This window comes from Macaca thibetana, chromosome 12, assembly GCF_024542745.1.
Source record: "Macaca thibetana thibetana isolate TM-01 chromosome 12, ASM2454274v1, whole genome shotgun sequence".
Lineage (NCBI taxonomy): Eukaryota > Metazoa > Chordata > Mammalia > Primates > Cercopithecidae > Macaca > Macaca thibetana.
In genome coordinates, this window is record NC_065589.1 from 122,094,552 (window position 1) to 122,117,622 (window position 23,071).

Here is a 23,071-nt window from a genome sequence, read left to right on the forward strand (position 1 = left end):
AGCCATTCAAAAAATGCTTGTTTATGTTGGCTTTAATGTAAAACCAACAAAATACGACTTCTTCAAACAAGTCTTGCTTTTATTCTTATTCCTTCTTCCTCTTCCTTTCCATTCTCTATTCATAACCTTTATAAAAATGCTGTTTTTTTTAAATGAGCAAATACAAATAAGTTCATACGCCATTTATTAGAGAAACATTGGCATATTATACATACATTGTCTCTTTTTTTCTCTCCTAACCATATATTTGGAAGCTCAGCTTGCAGTATTACATGTGGGGATGCTTCTTTCCTGTTCAAAGCTGAACTATACTGTGTGAATGCAACATAGTTTATTCAACTAGTCCTCAACTGATGAACACCGGGGATGATTTCTCTCTTTTTGCAAGCACAAATGGTGTTTTTTAAAAAATATGGAAACATCTTTTTCCCCCCATTTTTTACCAGAAGATCACTAGACATGGTGTTTCTGGGTCAAAGTTTAGATGTATCTGTAATTTTGCTAGATATTACTGAATTTCACGTTTAGGATTTGTATGATTTTTGCATTCCCTCTTAGTCATACATATATACATAAATAAAAGGGCAAATGGACAAAATATATATATATGTATATATGTAAAATTAGCAATGATCCAATAGATTATATATGCTCATGATATGAATGAACACTCAATAGAAAAATAAATGCAAATAAATCTAAAACACATAAAAATTTGTCTGACCTTGCTTATAGGAAAAAAATAAATGCTAAAGAAAATGCCACTGAGATCCAATTTTTCACATATCAAATTAGCAATGATCCAAAAGATTGACAATACTCTACTGCTAAGCCTGCTAGGGAAAAGGTCTTTCTCCTACAATATAAACTAATATTCTCATTTTCATTAGCACTTATTTTTCTATAAGTAACGACAGACATCTTTTATGTGTTTTAGATTTATTTGCATTTATTTTTCTGTGAGTGTCCACTCATATCATGAGCATATATTCCTATAGGTTGTTACCTATTTTGTCTTTGTTTTTAACTTGTAAAAATATATTAGAAATGTTAGTGCTTTGTGATGCAAATTATAATTTTTCCCAGTTTGTCCATTTGCCCTTTTTTTGTTTATTATATATTTTGCCATTCAAAAAGGTTGTTTATTTTTTTAAATTTATTTTGAATATTAGGAAATTCATCTATATTTTCTTTTATTGCTTCTGGATTTTAAATCATTGTTAGTAGTAGTTTTGCTGCTTCTAATTTATATAGAAATTCAGCCTTGTTTTCCTCTAGTACATGTATGTATTATATTTTCAAAATTTAAATCTCTGACTCAATTAAAATTTGATCCCGGTCTGTAGTATGAGGAGTGGATTTAATTTCATCTTTTTCCATATAGTTTCCCAATTATCTCAATACCACATGTAATTGTTTTTTGTTTTTCTACTGATTTGAGTTGCCTTTATCAACAACTATCTATAGTTGTGAATTATTTATTTAAATATTTAAAGAAATTTTTAAATATTTAATATCTCTTGATTTTTTGGATTAAACATTCCCTTGGTCATTATGCAATTTTAAAATATGTTATTTGGTTCTGTTTGCTGATCCTATACTTAAAATTTTGTGATCGATATTCATGAGTGATTCCATAATTTTTTCTTTCTTTATGATGTTTGTCAAGTTAAGGATCAGCTTTGCATTTACTTTACCTAACAAATGTGGAAGATGAGAAGATATCTTTCTTTTTCTGTTCTTTGGAGAAATAGAAGTACTAGTGAGATGGTTTGTTCTTTAAAAGGTTCATTTGAGAAACCATTTAATCTCACAATATTATCATCTTACTCTATTATCTGAGGGAGCTTCTTTTTTTTTTTTTTTTTTGGAGATGAAGTATTACTTACTCTGTGTACTCTGTGACCCAGGCTCCCAGACTGGAATGCAATGGCAAAAATGTGGTTAATTGCAGCCTCAAGCTCATGGGTTGGGGGAGCTCTTTAAATACTTTTTCTATTTTTTTCTTTTATAGGAACAGGTCAATATACATTTTGTGCCTAGATTGAGATTAATTTTGGTAAGTTTAAGACCCTGAATTACTTGAGATTTAGAACCATGTCTTTTTTTTGCATGCAATTTCCTCAGAGCTTACCTTAGAGTTAGTGAAAAACAAGTGCATTCTCAATAACTGTGTGTGGAGTATTTGTTCCATAATGTGTTAGGCAAGCAGGGTAGGCAGAATAATTTAATAAACAAACGTGTATGTTTGTACTTCCTGGAAGAGTTGGTGAATTGCACATGTGTGTTTAACTTTACTTCCTTACACTCCTCATGAAGAATAGTAAGTGTTTTGTTTGTTTGTTTGTTTGTTTTAAATGGTTCTGTAAGTCAGCAGCAAATCAGAGGAACTCTTTGCCTTTTACCATCTCCAAAACAGCAGCTTCAGTAATGGGGTTCTCATAGGAGACTGAGAATTCATCTGGCTAGAAATTAGGGAAACTGAAGGAGAAGGTAGCCCATCTGGAGTAGCAGCTGGTGTGGCTGCCACACACTAGTAACATGTATCAGAAGATGAGCAATGATGTGTGTGATCTACAGTAGCACCTCATGCCCTTCATTGACCTTACACGCATGGAATCAATGTCTGTGCTATGCTCTTGCACCTGCCACATCTCATGCAAAATGTCTATTGTGGGATATGCTGACCAGAAACTATGTAAGGAAAGGAATTCTAGTAAATGTAGTTCTAGTTTGGCTTAAATTGACACAACTCGAATCCAACACAATGGCATGACAAAAGAAGACAAATACAGGGCACACACACAACCCCCCCACCTCGCCGAAAAACACCACCACCACTCAGAGAGAGAGAGAGAGACGCAAAAAACACAGGAGAAAAGGCCAAGAAAATGCAGAAAGCAGAAAGTGAGTAGACGAATGGTAACAGGTAACAGATTAACATAATTAAAATGCTAAATCTTAATTTACATGTAGTGAAATCCAAGAAACAAACAAATCCACATTACAAAACCCCCCAAAGGCACAGAAATAGGAATCATCAGCCACCTTTGCAAACGAAGGTGAAGGTAAGATAAATACAGGAAGAGTAAATCCACATCTGTGTTAGAAGTAGCTAGATTATCAATCTTCTTTCCAATGGTGGACACTTGGTGCTTGCTCCCTCACCACTGAGAGAGAAGACTGGAAGTTGTTCTTTGGAGAAAACAGAATTCCTAAAACTGGGAGAAAACTTGTATGGTTGAAGGAGGTTATACCATATGGAAACTGGGGTACCGTATGAAAACATTTATATAAAGAGAATGCTAAGACCTGGCCTTCTTCTCTTCAGCTCCCAGATATTCAGCAGCCAAGCATACATCCTCTAAATCATAGACTCTAACAAGACCAAGAGAAAGACAAAAGACACTAACATGAGCATTTCTCACAAAATTCTTCAACCAGATAAGCCTACATTAAAGTCCTTGGAAGGCAAACCACAGGCATTCGTTTAGAAATACCAAGTAGTATTTCAGGGACCACTGTCAAATATGAGAGAACATCCCAGAAAGCAGTATCACATGAAATATAAGATGGAGACCAAAACAAAACACACAACAATTAAAGCAACTAACCAAACAAGTACAGCTTAAAGGGAACAGCCTATACAGAGCAAAGAAAGGATCAAAGGCACTATAATAGGATTAATATTCTCAGAGACATGAATGAAATTTTGCATCAATGAGTCAAGCATCACATGCTATTAGAAAAAATAATATTTAAAGGAAAAAAACCAACCTTCTAGAATTTTAAAATGCTACAACTGAAATAGCTTAAAACGGAAACAACCCAAATGTTCTTCAATGGATTAATTATTAAATTGTAGTATGTCCATATTATGGAATACTACTCAGCAGTGAAACTGGAATTGACAACTGAGACATCGCAAAGCTTGAATGGATTTCAAGGGAATTATGTTTCGTGAAAAAGGCCAGTTTTAAAAGGAATATCCAGCTTAAGGAGATGCTTTGGGGAGACAACTGTAACCAGATTGGTAGCTCAATATCCCATATTACAGCAAGTCAGAAGAATCCAGAAGATACTTAGATAAAATCAGCCGGGCGCGGTGGCTCACACCTGTAATCCTAGCACTTTGGGAGGCAGAGGTGGGCGGATCACGAGGTCAGGAGTTCGAGACCAGCCTAGCCAACATGGTGAAACCCCATCTCTGTGAAAAATACAAAAATTAGCCGGGCATAGTGGCGTGTGCCTGTAATCCCAACCACTCGGGAGGTTGAGGCAGGAGAATAGCTTGAACCAGTGAGTCGGAGGTTGTAGTGAGCTGCGATCATGCCACTGCACTCCAGTCTAGTGACAGAGCAAGACTCCGTCAAAAAAAAAAAAAAAAAAAAAAAAAAGAAGAAGAAAGATAATATCACGTAATTGTCCTACATGTATTCTTCACTCAGGCTCAACAGTTATCAATATTCTCCCATTTTTTTTCTACTATCCCATCCTCACTTGTTTGATGCAACAGTTTATTTATTTATGTATTTATTTATGTATTTATCTATTTATTTTTTCAACTGAGACAGGATCTTACTGTGTCACCCAGGCTGGAGTGAATGGCATAATCATAGCTCACTGCAGCCTCAAACTCTTGGGCTCAGGCTATTCTGCTTCAGCTTTCCTGGGTAGCAGAGACTACAGGTACAAGCCACTGCACCCAGCTGATTTTAAATTTTTCGTAGAAACAGAGATCTAATTATGTTGCTCAGGCTGGTCTCGAGCTCTCAGCCTCAAGTGATTGTCCCACCTCAGCCTCCCAAAATGTTGGAATTACAGGTGTGAACCACTGTGCACAGCTGATGGAGCATCTTAAAAACAAATTGTGGACATATAATTTTACTACAACTACAGTATTTATAGTGAATAACTCTAACACAGGACAACTCATCTTTTAAAACATAATCACACTGCCATTATTGTACCTATCAAAATTAGAAATATTTAATATAATCTGTTATAAAATCTGATCTATAATTGTTGTGGTTATCTTAAAACATCTCCCCTCCCTCCCTCCCTCCCTCCCTCCCTCCCTCCCTCCCTCCCTCCCTCCCTCCCTTCCTTCCTTCCTTCCTTCCTTCCTTCCTTCCTTCCTTCCTTTCTCATCTTTTCTTTAACGTGTTTGAATTAGGGTCTAAACAAGATCTAGGCATAGTGTTTGATGGGCTGACATATCTTTTGCATTTCCACTCCATTTTTGCCATTTTTGTTGAAGACACTAAGTGAAACATTCCTGTATTCTAGATTTAACTAATTGCCTTCTTAACAGTGTGGCTGGGCATGTTGGCGTCTTTCTGTAAATTGGTGTTTAGATCTTGGGGCTCGAATACATTTAGCTTCAATTTTTTTGGCAAGAATGTGTTTTAGATCGTGTTATGTCTTATTGTGCCACATTAGAGGCACTCTGATAATCACTTTTCATGACATTAAGATTGACCCATGAGTTCGGGTGTTTTAAATTGAATCCATAGACTAAAATATCCCATTAATATTCCACCTAATGGTTTAGCAGTCCTTGACAATCATTGTCTAATCCTTTACCTCACTGGGCATTACTAAAGGATGATTTTCAAATTCTAGTATTCTTTTGCAGATTCTGGTTTGGTTATTCTCTAAAAATTTTTTTAATGGACTGTTAAGTAGCATCCAAATACATTTATACAAGAAAGGCAGGATGTGATCTCTATTCTTTCTAATATTCAGAACATGACTTCATTCTCTATTAAACTTCAAAGGGGACCAATGGACTTGAGTAGAGAGACAAGATAGATGCTAGGTAGGTAGATAGATAGATACATAAATACATACATACATGCATACATACATAAATTGATTGATAGAAACTAATAAATTGTATATATTTAACAATCAAAGTGGCTATTCTTTTTTATGCCCAAATTGTCCCATCAAATTGACTCCTGGACCATTTTGAGATAATTCCAGTCTTTAATAAAAGTCTTGTTTTTAGGCAAAACAAGACATTCCACTTTCATTCTGTACTTTTCATGGTCCAGAAATTGACTCAGTAAAATCTTTGTTCCTTTTATGTGAGAACTTTTATTTAGAGACAACTATCTGTGCATTAGGTTGCTTCTTGCACTTTCAGTGGTCTAAATGTGAAAATATATCATTTTTAAAAAGCATTAAATTATGAGTTTAAGCTCATTACCAACTCTAAGCTATATTGCAGAATTTTATCTAATGTTTGCATTTTATATTTTATCTTTTATGATAAATCATTTAGTTTCAGTTGATAATTATTAGCTTTTTCTTGCTATGTTTAATAGTTTCATAATATAATAGCAATATTGTTTAAAATGAGGTTATCAAATTTATTTTTATATTTTAAAATTTTTTGGTAGGATTCATCCTACTAGTCAAACTACTGTTTCAATATCAAATATGTTTAAATCTATACATTCCTAGTAATACTAAAAATATTTTCATTGGTTATTTCGGGGCACCCTAGGGAAACATTTCAGCATTTTGAAACTGATGAACTATAGGGAAACCATCAACCATGTAACTCGCTTTTCCCAAATAATATTGTAGTTTAGGGAAATCAAATAATTGATGAAGGATGTTTCAGTTTTGTAAAGCATTCCCATTAATAAATCAGGAAGGGATGATAGCATTAGATTAACCACCTACCAGCTGGTTTGTCTTTGGGAAAAGTACTTATATTTTATGAACTCATTTACAGTGTCCATAAATGGCAATGCTGTTACCAGGCTTTGCCCTCAGAGATCTCCCAGTTACTGAGGCAGCATTTAAGGAATAAGTATATCAAGAACAGTAGGTTAACTAAGGTGGTAAATGACTCTAAGATCTCAACGACTTAGTGAAATAAACATTTATTTTATGTTCACATCCCCATGCAGTGTGACCTGTTCAGTGAAGTCAAACAATGATAAAGTCTATGTCTACCCTGTTGCTCCATTTCATTTAGCTTCTTGGGATTTTTTCCTGAGAATTTTGGACGGTTCGAGTGATTTGCCTTGGGCAATGGGGCATCAGCAAACATCATGCAAGCAGAGGCCTGACAAGTACTTGGTTTCTTGCTGTTCTGGGAGATTGTACCATGTAAACTTCCCTGCTAGAGTGTGAGAGGTCACGTGGGCCGAAGCAAAGAACTACAGCTTACTACCACCCAGCCCAGCTGACCCAGCAGCTGGCTGCAGAGGCATGGACTGCCCAGCGAATCCCAGACTCAATGGCTGGCCTGCAGAATCATGGCTTAGTCATGATTTAAAGTCAAATTTGGAGTTTTATGTGTCTTTGTTTTTAGACAGCCAAAGAACTGATGCACTGAGAATATAGATGATGGAAGATGAGCGATATACTGGGAGTTGCTGAAGCTGGTTGTGATGCTAGCCAGGATCCTTTTATTACTCTCTGTGCTCTTCGTATTTGAAATTTTCTGTAAAAAGAAAGTGAAAAAGAAAATGTTAAATTTCAAGGTTGCTTTAATCCTGGTTAAATTCATTTGTTTTCATTTTCTTTTAGTGTTTAAGAACTGTTATTCTAGGCCGAAAGAAAGAAAGGAACGAAAGAAAAAAGTAATTGTTATTATATTTAACTTTTAAAAATTATTGAAAATAGTATTAAAAAAAGGAGAGGCAACAAGTCATGAAACAATACTACTACTATTAATAATATAGACTCATATTAATCAAGCACTTTGTATGTGCCATAGGTGGATTACGTCTTTGAATCCTTACTACAACAGTATGAGGGAGGCTCATTTTGAGTTACTGTAGTCTGATGAGACAATTTATGCTTTGAGAGTTGATTAGCTACCTATTGTAATGAAGGATTCTAAAACAACACCTGGAAACAACAGACGTTATCATCTCGGAGTGTCTCTGGGTCCGTAAGCAGCTTAGCTGGGTGGTTCTGGCTCGGTCTCTCATGCACCTGCAATAAAGATGTCCACAGGACTGCTTTCATTTTAAGGCTTGATGTGGGGATCTTACTTTGGTGCCCATTCGCAAGGCATACTGCTGAAACTTCCAGGCTCACTCCCTTGGACTTCTTGCAAGGGCTGCCTTGTTACATGGGAGTTGGCTTCTACCACAGTTAGTGATCTAGAAGCACCCAAGATGGAAGTCATTTTGTTTTATAACTTAATCTTGGAAATGATATCTACCACACTATCATATTCTATTTGTTAGAGCAAGTCAGTAAGTTCAGCCCACTTGGAGGGAAGACATGATTTTATCAGCAGAACATGAATCCCAGGAAGTATCTGTCCGTCACGGGAATCACCTTAGAGGTTGCCTAGCACAGGTGAAGTAGCTTGTCCACGCTTCCACAGGGAGTAAGGGGTAGCCCCGCGAGACAAAACCACCCATTCTGATTCCAGGGTTTACTCTGCAACTGCTCACATGCTGTGGGGTGGTGTTTACCTTTTGTGGGACAACAGCAACTCCTTCCACATAGCTGTCATCCTGGGAATGCAGGAGCGGTTGGGAGGTCAACACAGCCAAGAGCTGATTTTCACCTTTGTGACAAACACCCAAGGGTGTTATCAGGTTTACGCAAACAAAAATAATCTGTACATTATGCTCACAATGTGGGGCACAGATTGTGGGACTCCCACATACCTCCTGCTGCGGAGAGTTTGCAGGAACGCAGGAGAGAATGCCATGAGAACAAGGATAACCTTGAGTTCACTCTCATTTATAAAAAGTCAAACCCTCTCAGACTTCATAACTTTCCTGGTAATCAATTATTTGAGGTACCCCTCGCATTTGATCATGACAAACTGCAGCTTCCTATTCCTGGGATGGGATATCAGTCTCCAGGGGCAGGAGCTGGCTCAGGAGAGGAGTTGGTACTATATCTTGAAAGCTGTTGGGAGCCACTAAGTGTTTAAAGCATCATAGGGTGACATGATTGGAGATGTACCTGCTGCTCTGAGCCACAGCATTCTGTCTGAAGCATCAGACACCATTCTATTTTCTCGTGTATGAGACAGCAGATGTCTCCTTTGTACCCCAAAAGATTTATTCATGTTAGCTTAATAAAATATATTTCCCAAACCTGCAGATTGGTCAAAGCTCCCTATCTCAGGACACTTGAACCTGCCTCTATCTGAGCATGCAGACTTTTGTGGCTGCCCACCAAGCTGTAAGCTTTCTGGGGTAGAGATTGATTGCCTCCTCAATGGTTCCATCCTCTGGTGGCAACCGCATCTGTTGACACATACTAGGAACTCAGTAAATGATAGTTAAGTCAAAATAAACTGAATTTCATTGTGCACTTACTACATGTTATGTACTATACTGAGTACTAGGTACATAAAAATAAGACAGTCTCAGTCGGGTGCAGTGGCTCACACATGTAATCCCAGCACTTTGGGAGGCCGAGGTGGGTGGATCACGAGGTCAGGAGTTCGAGACCAGCCTGCCCAATAAGAGGAAACACCGTCTCTACTAAAAATACAAAAATTAGCTGGGAATGGTGGCATGTGCCTGTAATCCCAGCTACTCAGGAGGCTGAGGCAGGAGAATCTCTTGAACCTGGGAGGCAGAGTTTGCAGTGAGCCAAGATCAAGCCACTGCACTCCAGCCTGGGCAACAGAGCTGACTCGACCTCAAGAGAAAAAAAAAAAAAAAAAGTCTGTCATTAGTGAAAAGCCATACTGTATGTAAGCAGTTATTTTTTTAATTCATGAGTCAAACATTTGTTCAGGGCCTGCTGTGATTGCTGCACTCTGCTAGATGCTGGGGTACAACATCAAATGACATATGACCTCTACTCTTACAGGTTCTGTAACCCATTGAAACAGACACAATAGTATATGGATGATCCAAGCTCAGTATACAGTGGGAACAAGGAGGAAGGTCATAGAGATAAGCAAAGAGGAGGGCCATGTAAGAGGTGAGGGGCCACATTTTGAGAGGCATTACCTCTGCACTGATTTTAAAGGAATGAATGAATTTAAATGAATGGAAAATAAGGCTGGGCCTGCTGGATCATGCCTATAATCCCAGCAGCTTGAGAGACTGAGGCAGGAGGATCACTTGAGGCCAGGAGTTCAAGACCAGCGTGGATAACAGAGTGAGACCCCGTCTCTACAAACATTTTTTTAAAAAACTAGCCAGGGTGGTGGCTCACACCTGTACTCCCAGCTACTCGGGAGACTGAGTTGGGAGATCATTTGAGCCTGGAAGTGTGAGGCTGCAATGTGTCATAAGCCATGATCGCACTACTGCAGTCTACAAAATAATAATAAAAGAGAGAGAGAGAGAGATGAATGGAAAATCTGAATGTGAAACATCAGTATCAAGACACTGGTACTGGTGTATTAAGGCTTGGGGAAAAAGTCAAGGATGTAGAAGGAAAATGAATACACATAGAGTAAATCTAAGGAGGAGTTACTGATTCCTGCAAAGGGATGTGCAGAGCCAAGCCAAATTTTCTCTCTGCTGCCTTTGTCTTTCCAGCCATCTACGAGCAATCCTGTGAGGTGTACAGGCACCAGGGGAACACAGCTGGCTTCTTCTACATCGACTCGGATGGCAGCGGCCCACTGGGACCTCTCCAGGTGTACTGCAATATCACCGGTAAGGTTGCAGTAGCCCTCCTCACACTTAACCACTCCACTTCACGGTAGGAAGCAAAAAGAAATTCACTGGAGAGGGATACCTACGTGAATAAAACCTTGAAAGACCAACTGGTCTCCTTTGGGGAGGAAATGGTATTCTAGTGAGTAATGCAAATAGGCAGCTAGGTTAATTTTCATGAGACAGAAAAAAATAAAACTTGTTAATGGTCTTGATAATGTTTCATTGAAGCAAGAATTCATTATCAGTGGTTTTCTTTAGGGCCTCCAAGGGCATTTTCTCTCTTGCAACTCAAAAACAGAAAGAAAAGGTAAACAAGCAAACAAACAAACAAAACTGCAAATCAATGGGAAGCCCTGACTCGGGAAGCTGGGAAGCTTGATTCCAGTCTGGCCCCAAGGAATGCATGACCCTTAGGTGAATACTACAGTCTCTCTGAGCTTTATCAGTGAAATGGGAATAATAGTGACTACCCCCAGAGCTGTGAGGATTAAATACAATCATGTGTTTTAGAGCAGTTAGCCAGACTGGTTGTTCTTAGATGTCTAACCGAAACAAAACAAAAAGGTGAGCTTTTTCACTTTTCTCTGGAAATCTCTTGACAGCTTACAACCTATTTCTTAAATGCGGAAGGACACGGTAAGAGGCAGTCATTACAGGGGCTTAGAAACGGCATTTGATCCTTAATTTACCATGAAATATACTTCCACAAAACCAAATCTTGAAGTAATCATTATTTAAAAATCCAGCTATGCAGCCAGGCGCGGTGGCTCACGCCTGTAACCCCAGCACTTTGGGAGGCCAAGGCGGGCAGATCACGAGGTCATGAGATCAAGACCATCCTGGCCAACGTGGTGAAACCCCGTCTCTACTAAAAATACAAAAAGTAGCTGAGTGCGGTGGCGTGTGACCGTAATCCCAGCTACTCCCGAGGCTGAGGCACGAGACTCACTTGAACCCGGGAGGCGGAGGTTGCCGGGAACCGAGATCGCGCCACTGCACTCCAGTCTGGCGACAGGGCGAGACTCCATCTCAAAAAAAAAAAAAAAAAAGAAAGAAAAGAAAAAAGAAAAAAAAAGAAATCCAGCTGTGCAAGCACTCCTACCACTGTGAACATCATTAATTGTCACATACACATTTTTTGTTTGTTTGTTTGTTTCAAGCGCTGGTCTTCAGAGATGCCAGCTGCATCATGTAATGAAGCAGGAAGGTAGGGGACTCTTTAGGCTCATTGAGCCCTCAGGCCTCAGGATTTTCGGCAACAAAGCAACCGCATTTATGGAGTGCTTTCTGTAGGCAGACACTGTTTTGGATGCAGAGGGTATGAAAAGTAAGACACAGTGGCGATTGTTCATGAGGCAGTAAAGTCAGGAACGCTACCATGAGGTATCCCCAGCAGAAACGCAAGAAAACTATTGAAAGAAATGGTGAGGAAGGAAGCACAGTAATTTGCCCATCTGGATACAAAGTCACATGCTGTCTGCATAGAAAATGCTGGTGACCTGGAATTGGGTGCCACGTCCTTGCATTTCCGTAATACTTTATCTCTCCAAAATGGTTGTATGGTAGCTGCTCTTCAAAAGCCCTGTAACATAATTAGAAATTGTGTTCCTGTTGTCTTTTCATGGTCGTGGTAACCTATAGTGTTCAACAACCTGGTCAAAAACTAGGCTTCTCAGCGGATCTTGGTTATTTTTAAAATGTAATTAACATATGGACTCTTGCTAAAAAGGCAGATTTCCCAGCCCCAGAAATTCCAATTCAGTAAATGCACTTTTACTGAGTTTTTCAAGTGATTCTGATGCAAATTGTCCCTGGTCCACTTTTCCAAAAAACAGGGAAAGTAATTTGGCTGCAGAATAAGGCAAAAGAGATAAATGTCCACTGCTGAGTGGCCAGGTGTGACTTGTAATAATAGGAGTGGTATAATGGACAGCAATTACTGTGCTTCGACTCTCTCTGGGAATTGAGCTGGGAGTTTACAAATACCGTCTCTTTTCATCCTCACAACAAAAATCAGAGGCAGACATTTTTTATCTCCATCTAACATAGAAGGAAAGAGAATATGAGCATTTCATGACTGGCTCAAGGTAATAAATTCAGTGGCTAACAGTCAAGACGTAGGAAGCAGGCAGAGCCTTCTGGTTCAGTCATAATCCATATCACCAAAATGTTAATTGGATACGTTGTATTACATATATTTTGTTTTTAAACAGTGTTGCTTTAGTTTTAGAAAATTTTGTAACAAAAGTAATCAAGGTTAATTGAAGAAATTTTGAGGGAAAAAAGGATGAAGGAAATATTAAAGCCAACTGTAATCCGCAATCCAGAGATTGCCATTGTTATTAAATTATTAGAATTTCTTCAAGACATTTTAAAATGAATGCTTGTGTGTTTTTGCTATGAACTTATATGTTACATATATACATACCAACACATAGAAATATACATATATATTTAAATTATAAATTTTAATTTTAATGTGTGATATAGATTTTCCCTATTAAAATATATTTTGAAATTAAGATAAATATAGCTTAGAAATGTTAAACTCTTCAAAATAATGCAAGGACAAGGACATAGAGAGCCTGATTGATACACAGGTTTCATTTACATGAGACTCTCTTCCTCACCATCCAACAGCCTTCTCTCAGGGTTTATGTTTGATCATTTGTCCAAGAATGACTAAAGGTGAATAGTGTACTTGTATTTAAAGATTACTGTTTTGCTGATGTGATCCTAAAGAAATCATAGCCTCTGAACTGTGTCCCGAGTTGATCAGCTTGGTGTGCATGGTGGGGTATTTCTTCTGAATATGTTTTTTTTGGGTTATATTCAGCTGCACGATGTACAAGTTTCTGTTTTTGTTTTCTAAAATACCTGCAAAAATAAAAGCAGACCAGGCATAGTGGTTCACACCTATAATCCCAACACTTGGGAGGCCAAGGCATTTGAGGTCAGGAGTTCGAGACCAGCCTGGCCAACATGGTGAAAACCTATCTCTACTAAAAATACAAAATTAGCCAGGTATGGTGGTGCATGCGTATAGTCCTAGCTACTCGGAGGCTGAGGCAGGAGAATCACATGAACTTGGGAGGCAGAGATTGCAGTGAGCCGAGATCGTGCCACTGCACTCCAGCCTGGACGACAGAGTGAGACTCCGTCTCAAATAAATAAACAATAAACAAATAAAAATAAAATAAAAGCAAAGCTCTGTGTTGTCTGAACTACACAACTCTCATATTTAAATGGAAAACAATTTTCTGATACGTACATGTAATGATGCAAATATGCATCTTTCTATTTGAAAATTTTAAAAGTTGAATGTTGTTAAATGTGAGTGACTTATGACACTATAAAAAGTGTGACGCAGTAGTCCAGGGAAGAGAGTCAGGAAGAAGGGAGAGAAGAAACAGAAGGAAACTTGTGCTATCTTTAACACTGGGATCATCCTAGAATGGGAGTCCAGAGCACCAGAAGGCAGGAAAACCAAGCGCTCTTTCTGCACCTTGTGCCTGTCAGCTCTGTTGAGTGCCTGGGGCCCAGGCCCACATCTGTAAAATTAAGATCTGGGTCCTCTGGCTTCCAGTCTTTCCTCATTGAGAATTCTCTGAGCTATTCTTTGAGGTTCCAGAGAAGAGAGACTTTTCTTCTGAGAAGTCTACAGATATTTGCAAATGGATGTCATGGGACTGAAGATGGGCAGGTTTCCATTGTAGAAAACAATAGTACATTTGAGTCCCAGCTGTCTCTCTTACAGTGCACCCCGGGGAACGGGAGCTCCCCCTTCCTATAAGCATAGTAGTCCCTAACCTGTCCTGGGAGATGTAAGTCTGTGCATCTTACCTGCGCACAGGGCAGTCTTCAGGAGGGGAGTTCCCCAAATGCTCAACCAGCAACCACCCCATTTAATGTAAAGAGGCATAATCTCTGCGACGGGAAGTTAACTGAAGGGAGGTGATTAAGCTTATTGATAAAGTGCACTGAATCTGGACCTCCACACACTTTTGACAGGGTGCCATCCTTGGAACTGTGTTCTAAGTTGCTTCACCACAGGGCTATCAGATGGGAGATGGGGAGAGCACAATTTTTGGATGGAGAATTGAGTGAAGTGATGGATAAGAAAGTTAAAGAGTAAGTTTCCGCAGGAACACACACTTGTCAGACGCTTAACAGTTTTTTAAAGTGATTTACAATACAGTTCAGCCAACGTAATTTTACTCAATATAAATTTGGGCATTGTGGGTACTGTGAAAGTGCTGTAGTTTTAATAGTGTGTCTATATTCGTTTCCTAGGGCTCTGTAACAAACTACATAACACTGGTTTTATTTCACACCACTGCAATAAAATGAGTGTCATAATAAAGCAAGTCACATGAATTTTCTAGTTTCCAAGGGTTACTGCAAAGGGGTCCTGATCCAGACCCCAAGAGAAAGTTCTTGGACTTCACTCAAGAAAGAATTTGGGGAGAGTCTATACAGTAAAGTTAAAGCAAGTTTATTAAGAGAGTAAAGGAATAAAGAATAGCTACTCCATAGGCAGAACAGCCCCAAAGGTTGCTGGTTGGCCATTTTTATGGTTATGTATTGATTATATGCTAAACAATTAATCATGAGTTTTCCAGGAAAGTGGTGGGCAATTCCCAGGACTGAGGGTTTCTCCCCTTTTTAGACCATGTATGGTAGCTTCCTGATGTTGCCATGATATTTGTAAACTGTCATGGCTGTTGGGGGAGTGTCTCTTAGCATGCTAAGGCATTATTATTAGTGTATAATGATCAGTGAGGATGGCCAGAGGTCAGTTTTGTTACCATCTTGGTTTTGGTGGTATTTGGCCAACTTCTTTACCGCATGCTGTTTTATCAGCAAGGTCTTTGTGACCAGAATCTTGTGCCAACCTCCTATCTCATCCTGTGACTAATTATGCCTTAACCTCCTGAGGATGCAGCCTAGTAGATCTCAGCCTTATTTTACCCAGTCCCTGTTCAAGATGGAGTCACTCTGGTTTAAATATCTCTGACACAAGTTCATATAAAAGTTATGTTTACACTACATGGTAAACTATTAATTGTGCAATAACAGCATATCAAAAAAAAGTCTTTGTCTTAATTAAAAAAATACTTTACTGCTAAAAAATGCTAACAACCTTCTGAGCCTTCAGTAAGGCTTAAGAGACCCAATCATTTTTGCTGTTGGAGGAAAAAGATGTTAATGGCTCCTAACCAATCAGGATGGTCATTGCTGAAGGTTGGGGTGGCTGTGGCAATTTCTTAAAATAAGACTACAATAAAACATGTCACATAATTGACTATTTTTTGAAGGATTTCTCTGTAGTGTGTAATTTTGTTTGATAGCATTTTACCCACAGTATAACTTCTTTCAAAATTGAAGTCAATCATTCTAAATTCTGCCACTGCTTTAGCAACTAAGCTTGTGGAATATTCTAAATATTTTGTTGACATTTTAACAATGTTTATAGCCTCTTCACCAAGAGTAGAGTCCATCTCAAGAAGCCACTTTACTTGTTCATCCATAAGAAGCAACTCTTCATCCGTTACAATTTTGTCATGAGAATACAGCAATTCAGTCATGTCTTCAGGTTCCACTTCTAATTCTAGTTCCCTTGCTATTTCCACCAAATCTGCAGTTACTTCCTCCACAGAAGTAATGAACTTCTCAAAATCATCCATGAGGACTAGAATCAACTTCTTCCAGTCTCCTGTTTGATATTTTGGCCTCTCCCATAAATCATGAATGTTCTTAATGAGATCTAGAATGGCAAATGCTTTCCAGAAGGTCTTCAATTTACTTTGCCCAGACACTTCGAAGAAATTACTCTCTACGGCATTTGTAGACTTTTGAACTGTATTTCTTAAGACTAAAAAGTCAAAATTCCTCCTTGATCCATGGGCTGCAGAGTCAATGTTGTGATAGCAGGCATGAAAACAACATTAACCTCGTTGTAGATCTCCGTCAGAGCTCTTGAGTGACCTGGTTCATTGTCCGTACGTAGTAATATTTTGAAAGAAATCTTTTTCTGTTGTTGTTTATGAACAGGAGGTCTCAATGGTGAGCTTAAAATATTCAGTAAACCATGCTGTCAACAAATGTGGTTCCATCCCGGCTTTATTATTCCATTTAGAGAGTACAGGCAGAGTTGATTTAGCATAATTCTTATAGACCCTAGGATTTTTAGAATGGCAAATGAGCGTTAGCACTTGCATCAAGAGATACAGCCTATCCTTGGAAGCTTTAAAGATAGGCATTGTCTTCTCTTCTCTTCTCTCCCTCTGAAAGTCTTAGATGGCACCTACTGCTTAGTGTAGCCACTTTCATCAATGATCTTTGTTATACCTTCTGGGTAACTTACTGCAGCTTCCACATCAGCACTTGCTGCTTTACCTGAAGCTTTTATGTTATGAAGATGGCTTCTTTAATTAAACCTCATGAACCAGCCTCTGCTAGCTTCAAACTTTTCTTCTACAGCTTCCTCACCTCTCTCAGCCTTCACAGAATTGAAGAGAGTTAGAGCCTTGCTCTGGGTTAGGCTTTGGTTTAAGGGAATGTTGTGCCTGACTTGATCTTCTATTCAGACAGCTAAAATTTTCTCCACATCACCAAGAAGGCTGTTTTGCTTTCTTATCATTCATGTGTTCACTGAAGTAGCATTTTTAATTTTCTTCAAGAACTTTTCCTTTGCATTCACAACTTGGTTAACTTGCACAAGAGGCCTAGCTTTTTGTCTGTCTATACTTTCAACATACCTTCCTCATTAAGCTTAATCATTTCTAGCTTTTGATTTAAAATGAGAGATGTGCCACTCTTCCTTTCACATGAATTCTTAGAGGTCGTCGTAGGGTTACTATTTGGCCTAATTTTAATATTGTTCCATCTCTGGGAATAGGGAAGCCTAAGGAGAAGGAAAGAGACAGAAATCATTGGCCAGTAGAGCAGTCAGAACACACAATATTGGTCAATTAAGTTCATTGCCTTATATGGGTGCAGTTCATGATGCCCCAAAACAATTACAATAGTAACATTAGTGACCCCTTATCACAGATCACCATAGCAGATGTAATAAGAATAAACAAGTTTGAGATATTGCAATGGTGGATTGGTGGTTCTTGCCTATGTGCAGGCTCTAGGTATAAAATAATGACAATAATGTAGTATAATAATGATAATAATAATAAACATAAGTTACCAAAATATAACAGAGAGACATGAAATGAGCACATGATATTGGAAAAACGGTACCGATAGACTTGCTCAACATAAGAGTTGCCACAAACCTTCATTTTTTTTTTAATGAAATATCTGTGAAGCACAGTAAAGTGAAGTTCAATAAAACAAGGTATGCTTGAACCAGAGACTGGGTGACTTATAAAACAGAGGAATATCTTCTCATACTTGTAGAGCCCAGATCCAAAATCAAAGTACCTGCAGTGCCACACTTCCTGTTGAACATGCAGGGTGAATCTTTTCTTGCCATTTCCTAGCTTTTGAGGTTTGCTCAGTCCTTGGCACTCCTTCACTTGCAGCCTCAGCGCTTTAATCTCTGCCTTCTGGAGATTGCTACGCTGCCTTCATGTGATGTTGTCACGTGGCCTTCTCCTCCCATGTGCCTGTGTGTCCATTTATTTTCTTCTTACAAGGATACCCTTCATGCTGGATGATGCCCATCCTAATGGAGTATGACTTCATCTTAACTTGTTTACTTCTGTAAAGAATGTCTTTTCAGATAGGTTACATTCATAGGTACTGAGGGTTAGCACTTCAATATATCTTTCTGGTGACAAAATTCAACCCTTAATGGTATGATTTCAGTCTTCTTCACAGACTAATCAAGGAGATGACACAGCAGCAATTAAAGTATAAGGACAATGACAAGGTGTGTCTAGTGCTTGTGGGAGCTCACAGGAGGGACCCTAACCTAGCCTGGTGTGCAGTGTGAAGGCTACTGGGCAGCAGATAATGCCTCTGAAATCTAAATGGGAGTAGAAGCTGGTCAAGAGAAGAGCTGCAAGAAAGCATTTCCAGGAAGACAGAATGAAGAGCAGGAACAAAGGCCCAGCATCCCTAGAACCTGCATATTTGTGGAAGTCACCAACCCACTGAACTGACTCAATAGATTAGAACCCAGAAAATCTCATAAAGCTGTGGCTGAATAGAAGAGAAAGGATCAAATTGACTTGAGCAGCAGCAAGCAAAGGCCGTTGAAGCTCTGTAATCTGAACTAGAGTTTCCCAGCACAAACATCTGCTGTCTCAGATTTAACAGAACAGAAAAGGAGGAATGGCTTTATCATAGAGAGTTCTTGAGCATGTGAGACTATTTAGCTTGCCCTGAAAAAAAAGAAAAAAAAAGAGATGAGCAACAGTCTTAAGAGCTAGCAACAAGATGTCCCCTCACAGCATGCATGGACCTTAGCACTGACCCCCATATCTTGAGAGCAGTGGATCTCTCATATGGCTTGCTCAAATTAGGGACTATTCTTAAAGGTGTGAATATATAAAAGGAATTTATAGTGTAGGGACTGTAGCACAGGGATACTAACAGAGTGGGGAAAAAGGCACATGTTCAGAAGCTGTGCCTCTGGAGATCTGTGGCCTCCTGTGTGGGAAGCAGCCAGCTCAATCCAATGACCACTTTGACCTCAGTCTCTCGTTCCTCCTTCTGGGCTCCTTTCTATGCTCCCCACTGATGAAACCCAACTAGAATCGAGAATGCAGAAGTGCATACTGATAGAATGCTTTTAGTCAGCCTTCCTGCGCACAGAGAAGGCTGGAGATGTGCGGAAAGTGGAACTGGTGGGGCAAATGGAAGATATCCATATTGACCTGCTTAAAGGACTGGCCAAAAAGGTCTGGGGAAAGTGATTAAAATGCACAAGAATTAAGGATGGTGGTGAGGGCAGGGGCTGTCAGTGGAATTCACAGACCATGCAAATGAATGAAGCGTAGACTTGTTAAATCAATTTCAGCCTGAACAAGAAAAGACCACTCTTTATGAGTATGAGTTAAATAGCACTAAAGTTAGAATGAATGTAAGAAACACGTACTGAATAAGAGATTTAGGAAACGACCTACCCCAAGATTTAATACAGGTACTCAGTTTATAAAGAACTTAGAAACAAGTAAACAAGTAAGAGAAACTGTGACATGCTAAAACGTATTATTTTGTCGAAAGGTAGTTCTCGGCTTCATACCTCCATCCGATGATAAAAACCTGGAATGGGTGCAGAGCATTTCAGCCAATGATGTAGGAGTTGGTGATCATCCTTCGCTGTACCAATCTAATTGGGTGGGTAGGGAGAGATGCATTTGAGACAACCAGCAGTCCACTAGGGACTAAGAATTTGGGTTTCTGGATGAAAATGCACATAAGGTGATCTTGCAGGATGGGTGAGATGTCATCAGGAAGCAAAGGAGTTCTTGGCACTGGGTCCCATATAAAAGAAAAGGTGAAAGAGCAGGTCACAGTAACTAACTGAAATCCATGAACACCTAAGTTGGCAGTATAGGAAGCTTGGGTTGATAAAACAGAAGAATTGGCTTCTAAGGTGGGACAATCTGCCCTTGGGGTGATGGTTAATTTTATGTATCAACTTGGCTGGAACATGGTACCTAATATGTGAACATACTATCCTGAATGTTTCCTATAAAAGTGTTTTTGGATGAGACGAACATTTAAATCAGTGGACTTTAAGCAAAGCAGATTGCCCTCCATAATGGGGATGGACTTCATCCAATCAGTTGAAGGCCTTAAGAGAACAAACACTAACCTCTCCCAACTAAGGAGGAATTCTGAGAGCAGATGTCTCTGGTCTGGAACCACAGCTACTTCCTGGGTCTCTTGTCTGCCAGCTTCCCCTGCAGATTTTGGGCATTCTAAGCCTTCATAATCCAATTTCTTGAAATCTATCTCCTTCTATCTTTTTCTCATTCATATATATATACACACACACACACATACATATATACATGTATATATACACATATATGTGTGTGTGTGTATATATGTGTGTGTGTGTATATATATAGCGTACACACACACACAGTTTAGTTTATTCAGGTAGTTCTGTTTCTGGACAACCTTGACTCATCCATTTGGGTGCCTCAGGATGGGTTTAATGCCCCTACTCTGTGCCCTGCTCATGACATTACTCACACTGCATTATAATGCAGTGTTTACCTACGTGTCCCCACAGGGCTGTGAGCTCCTTGTTGGAAAATAAGGAACAGGGTGTGATGAATCTTTGGATCTACTTTTATACACACTTGAATGAGTCTAGTGTAAACTGAACTCAGAAATCACTGCCAAATTGAAGACTAATTTCTACCTTTCCCCTTTTTGTCTTTTCTGTTCCCATAATTTATCTTTGACTCAAGCCCTGTTGCATTAAATCAATAACAGTTTGGGACTTTGGAAACAGCCTCAGTGTTTAATCTTGACTGAGTTTGAGTCATTCCTACTCTTTGCAATGCCTTCTATAAGTCCAAGAGTAGAGAGTGCCCATCTGTTCCTCACTGCCTTCATGACTGTTTGTTGCTGCCCAACCTCTCTCCAAGTTGCTGTTTTCTTCAAACATAGAAATGACTAATGGGTAGAAATATGATTTGGAGTCACACTGGGGTTTAAATTCTAGCACATTCTAGTGGAATGGCCTTGGATAAATCATCTAGTATTTCTAGATCTTGGTTTTTCTAGTTGCATAGCCTTGGATAAATCATCTAACATTTCTAGATCTTTGTTTTCTTATCAGTAATGTGGAGACAATAAAAAATTGGTGACGTGTAAGACTGTGAGAATTAGCATATACATATATATGCTGTACACACACACACATAAATATGCAAAGTTTCTAGCCTCAAAAAGTAGATGGTCATTCAATATACTAATGTAATGTCATGGTGTGATTATTAATTGTGTCTCTAACCACTCTTATAGTTGACATAGTATGAATAATATTATATAGTCATTCTAGCCATGAAAGATAGCTATCACCTTTGCCAGTGATAGAAATAGAATCTTTACTTGTGTAGGCACCATGAGATTTCAGAGGCTTTTGGAGCCTGGAGAGAGCATTTCTGCTGGGACTCTTTCAATATTGATAAAACCGAATTATAAGGGTGAGGCACTCTGACAAGATTTTCTTTGAAACTTGACATTAAACTGATTCTACCCAGTTTACATTGTGCCTTTTTTAATGTTAACAGGACACACTGTCAACATATTAAAAAATATTTTTAGCTGTATACTGTTTTTCCTTTGCACAGCATAATTGCATATTGATATGCAAAATTGTTTGTCTAGAATCACTAGCAAAAACACATTTATTTCTTATCTTGATGGATTCAATGCCAATTTCATGCATGTGGATCTGTAAGGCAATCATCAGGCATTACAAGGAATTTGCAAGGAACATTTAGTCAAATCTCTAAAGCGAAACTTATTTTCCTTTCTCAAACAGCTCATAATCCATTTGCAAACCAACTTACAAGTCTCCATATCTTGTCACTCTGGCTATTATGATGCTCTGTTTCTCACTCCTTTGGCAGCAGCCTCTGTTTTCATTAAAACTCATCAAAGCATGCATAATGGAGTAGGTAGAAAGCTGCAATTGAGGTCTCACCAATATTTCTGCACATAATTGTGCAGTGTGATTGCAGTAATAGATTATCATCCCAAGTATTGACATAAAGAAAGAAATGTATCCATGTGGTCTGGCCTAAATTGTTAGCCTTGCTTCCTGAAGTTAGAGCGATGTCAGTGAATTTACCTGTGGGCTGCACCCGGGTCTGTCAGTGTAGGGGAAATGAGAGTCATCCATGACATAAAATGGGACCACTAGTTATGAAACATTTATTTCTCCCCGGCCTTCTTGGGATGTTGTTAATTGTGGCAGCTGTATCATATAGCAAAGTAAGTAGAATTTAGTTGATTACATGATTTGTATCTGTGATACAATTTGGCACTGGTATCTCCTTGCAGATTCCTATTTGAAAACTCTCTACTTTCTTTTATTCTTCAACTTTTATTTTAAGTTCAGTACTACATGTGCATGATGTGGAGGTTTTTTACATAGGTAAACGTGTGCCGTGATGGTTTGCTGCACAGATCACCCCATCACCTAGATATGAAGCCCAGCATCCATTAGCTATTCTTCCTGATGCTCTCCCTCCCCCAAACCCCCACCTTTAACAAGCTCTAGTGTGTGTTGTTCCCATTCCATGCGTCCATGTGTTCTCATCATTCAGTTCCCACTTATAACTGAGAACATGTTGTGTTTGGTTTTTCTGTTCCTATGTTAGTTTGCTAAGGATGATGGCTTCCACCTCCATCCATGTCCCTGCAAAGACATGATCTTATTTATTTTTACTGCTGCATAGTATTCCATGATGCATATGAAGTACATCTTCTTTATCCAGTCTATCATTGGTGGGCATTTTGGT

General features: G+C 38.9%; 1 protein-coding gene across 1 annotated transcript in view; it reads left to right on the forward strand.

The window, feature by feature from the left end:
• Window positions 1-23,071, forward strand: part of CNTNAP5 (contactin associated protein family member 5) — an 862,050-nt gene that overhangs the window by 546,090 nt on the left and 292,889 nt on the right. Inside the window, exon 12 of the mRNA XM_050752523.1 lies at window positions 10,497-10,616. Coding sequence (XP_050608480.1) covers window positions 10,497-10,616 — 120 coding nt within the window. The remainder of the gene's footprint in view (window positions 1-10,496; window positions 10,617-23,071) is intronic.